Genomic DNA, 3584 nt, shown 5'->3' on the forward strand with positions numbered 1-3584 from the left:
TGGATGTGAAAACCATGCTCTCCATAGAGTAACTGACAACAGAAAACCTGGATGTGTTGTTCAGTGGATGAAAACTGCTGTCACTGCTTGATTAAATAATGCGCAGAACAGGACATGAAAATGATCACCATAATAGGATCTCACTAATGATAGTCCGACAAGTCTCACATTACCAGCACGAATGGCTAAATTAACCAGGAGAAATCATCGTGGCCTTTTTTCTGGGTTGAAGAGGAAACGATAAAAAGACATTAAAGCAGCATAAAAACAGCACTGAAGGGGAATACATCACATTCAGCTTTATTCAATCTTGGCCTCAACTCCAACCCAACATTTTGCTTCCAGTTTTACAAACCACAGATCTACTGAAAAGGACGGACTGTTGATCCAACAATTAAATACATTCCTACTTTTATTTACAAGATGATGATTATGGTCATTATTCTTCTTTTATTGCTGCTCCTGGATCACATCACTCATCACTACAGCTGTATTTTCTATTACAGTGACCCTCGTTCCACATGAAAAGTAAGTGCTTTGCAATTTGCATTCAGACATGTCAGAGTCCCTTGTAAATAACAACACACAGACAAAGATTGCTTTTAGAGAAGAGTGAAGGTTGTGTTTGGGGTTCAGGAGCTCCAGTTGCTGGCGCTTTCTCAAAAGCTTGACAAAGTTTTGGTTTTTAAAACAACGCGATAACTGTGCCACTTGCCCTCAGCTACTCTTTGGACTGGCAGATCCAAAAGAAGCAAAAGTCTGTTTACTGAGGTAATATAGTCCACTTGTAGGACTGCTCTAACAGTGCCACGAGAGATCTTTGTTGTCTTAGACTCGCGTTTCGTTTAGTCGTCCTCCTCAGTGAGAAGGCTAAGGTTACCTAATTCACAAGAAAAAAGAGGGCAGGTAAGAGGAGTGGAGAAAGGACCGAAAAACAGAAGTTAAGAGTGTGATGTTGGCGAGAAATAGTGAGGCCATGAGTGTGCTTTTAAAGAGGACCTATTATTTGTTATAATGCCACAGTACTGGATGAAAACATCAAACATGGCCATAATTTCAAGTAATGAGGTCAGTGTGTGTAGAAGCAATCCCCACGACCAAATGCTCAGGCATTTTCTTCACAAGAATAAAAAGGTTTCTTTTAGGCTTGAGTTTAAAAATGTGCAATAACTGTTGTAAATGAAAGAAAAAATATCCCAGCTACTCCTACTTTTTGGAAATGAAAACATTAAAATGGCTTTAAAATAGTTTTGCAACACTGTTGCACAACACTCAGTTAAACCTGAAATTCTACAATTCTAATCACATCACCAGTGCTTTCAAACCCACTGTGGTGGTGCGCAGCGGCCAAATTACAAAATTATATCCCATCACCAAATGCCTGTGAACCTTACAGTTACACCATGATTTGTTGCCATTTACAGAAGAGCTGATTTTACATCTAAAAACATGCAGTAGACATTTATATCTTAAATAATTTCAAATGAAATATTCTTCAAAATGCTCCTTGGGAGCAACAACTGTACATGAGTAATACATAACTACAGGATCAAATGAGGTATATGCATTCTCGTCTTACTTTCCAAGGTAAGGATGCAACCAACCACCTAAAACAAACAAAAACAAAACCCCCAAAACAACAACCACAACAAAAAAAGTTAATTCGCCATTGGAAAATAAAATGTGAAATATGAGTACATCAACCAAAACAAAGTGACAGTTACTTCCATTATCATCTGACAGGGATCAATAAAGACAACACAGGTTGCAAAATGGAAGTGGAATTGATTTCCAACAGTAAAACGTAAATCTTCTGTTTTAAAGAGTAATGCAGTAGAGCGTGCACAACTGTCCGACCCCGCCTCTTTCTCTGGACACTGCTACTCCTGAGGCTAAAATTCCTAGTGTTTGCTGGACACTTTGCTATCATATAAGAACTTTTGCAGAGCATGCGCTGTGTGTGACTCAACAGCATCAAAGTGAAGCTGAAATGTTCCTTCCAGAGTGTTGGGATAATATGACTGTACAGTGATTTAGATGGTTGCTTTTTTTCACTCCCCCAAAAATCAAAGATTGGTGTAAAAGCTGACTTGGAACTCGAAGGATTACCTTCATCTGAAAACACACAGTGAAGTTCCCAAACATCATCATCATATGGAGGTCAGTGGTAGGGTTATGTATGAATCCTTTACAGCAGGTAGGATCATTTGGTGATTTTAAAATGGTCTTTGCTTTGTATTCTTCTGAAACAAGCTGTCACAGTGCCCTTGCGTGCTTTTCAAAGGAGACTGACCTCATGACTCTAAATATGTTGTAACTATACACATGACGTGTGTCCTTTAAGATAAGCATGCTCAGAATAACTCCCTGTCTGGGAAACTAGGTTTAAGAAAAGCATGTCTGTCTGCTGCCTTTTTCAACTACACCTCTAACACTCTCAGAGTCTCAGCTTGGCAAGTTGGAACGCACTGCGGACAGAGCTTGGAAGAATTCGCTTTTCCTCAGTGGTCCAGAGATGGTGTTTAATCCAGAGCAACCTCTGATACGATGGGTAGCATGAAGGTTGTGGCTTTCTTTGATTCCTTCATCTTGTCCAGGCCGAAGAGGAGGTCCAGCTGAGTGACTGGTCGCAACCGCTCCTCATCCACAGGTCTGGAGCCAAGGACACAAGAGATCAGAGGTCAGGCACAGAGGCCTAATAGCAGGTTTATACTTCTATACTGCACACAGCGTACGACATGTACTAGAGTCGCAGGAGACATTTTATGGATTTCCACATGAATATGACCTAAAGCATCAGATTTCCACACTAAATCCTAAAAGTAGAAAATTGATCTCTCACATTGGCACCATCAGGGAAAACCCAGCAACAATGGTGTGCATGGCAGGGCTGCAAAGAGAACACTGCTGCCCGTCAGCAGTTTGCTAAAGATCACACAGACATGCCAGAAGGCTTTTGGAACAATGTTTTGTTGACAGATGAGCCCAAAATAGCATCTTTTGGGGCTCAAATAAAAAACCCATCTCTTCTGTCAGAAGAGAGGAAAACACTGCATTCCAACATAATAACCTAATTCCATCTGTGCACTGCATAATCATAATCATCCTGTCATGGTTTGTGTCTGTTTTGCAGCATCTGGGCCATGATGGAGCAACACATTTTGAATTTCAATGTCAGATTGTAATGGAAAATGTCAGGACATCTGTCTGAGGTCTGAAGAAAAAGTGGGCCGCGCAGTACGTCACCAACTCTTAGCACGAATGTACTTCAACCACAGACTGGTGAAAGAAGTATAAAGTTTTGGGACGGCCCAAATCCAACTGCATTCAACTTAAAAGACGTGGAAGGCGTCTGAGCAGCTGTGAGAAAACCTCAACCCCGAGATGAAGCTATTTTGGGCGTTTGAATCGGTTCAATTTCCTCCAAGTGGAAGTGCAGGACTGACCGACCGTTACCAGAAATGGTTTGCTGCAGCTATTTTGAAGAATGGCGTCACACCAAATACTGAAAGCATGCATACTTTCACCCCTCACAGATCTGCAACAGTGGATCATTTTCCTTTTTTTTTTTTTTTTTTTTTTTT

The 3584-nt window shown here is 40.7% G+C and overlaps 1 protein-coding gene across 2 annotated transcripts in view; it reads right to left on the reverse strand.

Moving 5' to 3' along the window:
* Positions 1-1643: 1643 nt before the first annotated feature.
* The window catches only part of atad1a (ATPase family AAA domain containing 1a), a 10036-nt gene continuing 8095 nt past the window's right edge, over positions 1644-3584 (reverse strand). For both annotated transcript variants that reach the window (XM_005733569.2, XM_005733570.2), the window contains exon 10: positions 1644-2652. In XM_005733569.2, coding sequence (XP_005733626.1) covers positions 2523-2652 — 130 coding nt within the window. In that variant the 3' untranslated portion in view covers positions 1644-2522. The remainder of the gene's footprint in view (positions 2653-3584) is intronic.

This window comes from Pundamilia nyererei, unplaced genomic scaffold, assembly GCF_000239375.1.
Source record: "Pundamilia nyererei isolate P.nyererei 1_Seehausen unplaced genomic scaffold, PunNye1.0 scaffold00053, whole genome shotgun sequence".
NCBI classification, from domain to species: Eukaryota; Metazoa; Chordata; class Actinopteri; order Cichliformes; family Cichlidae; genus Pundamilia; species Pundamilia nyererei.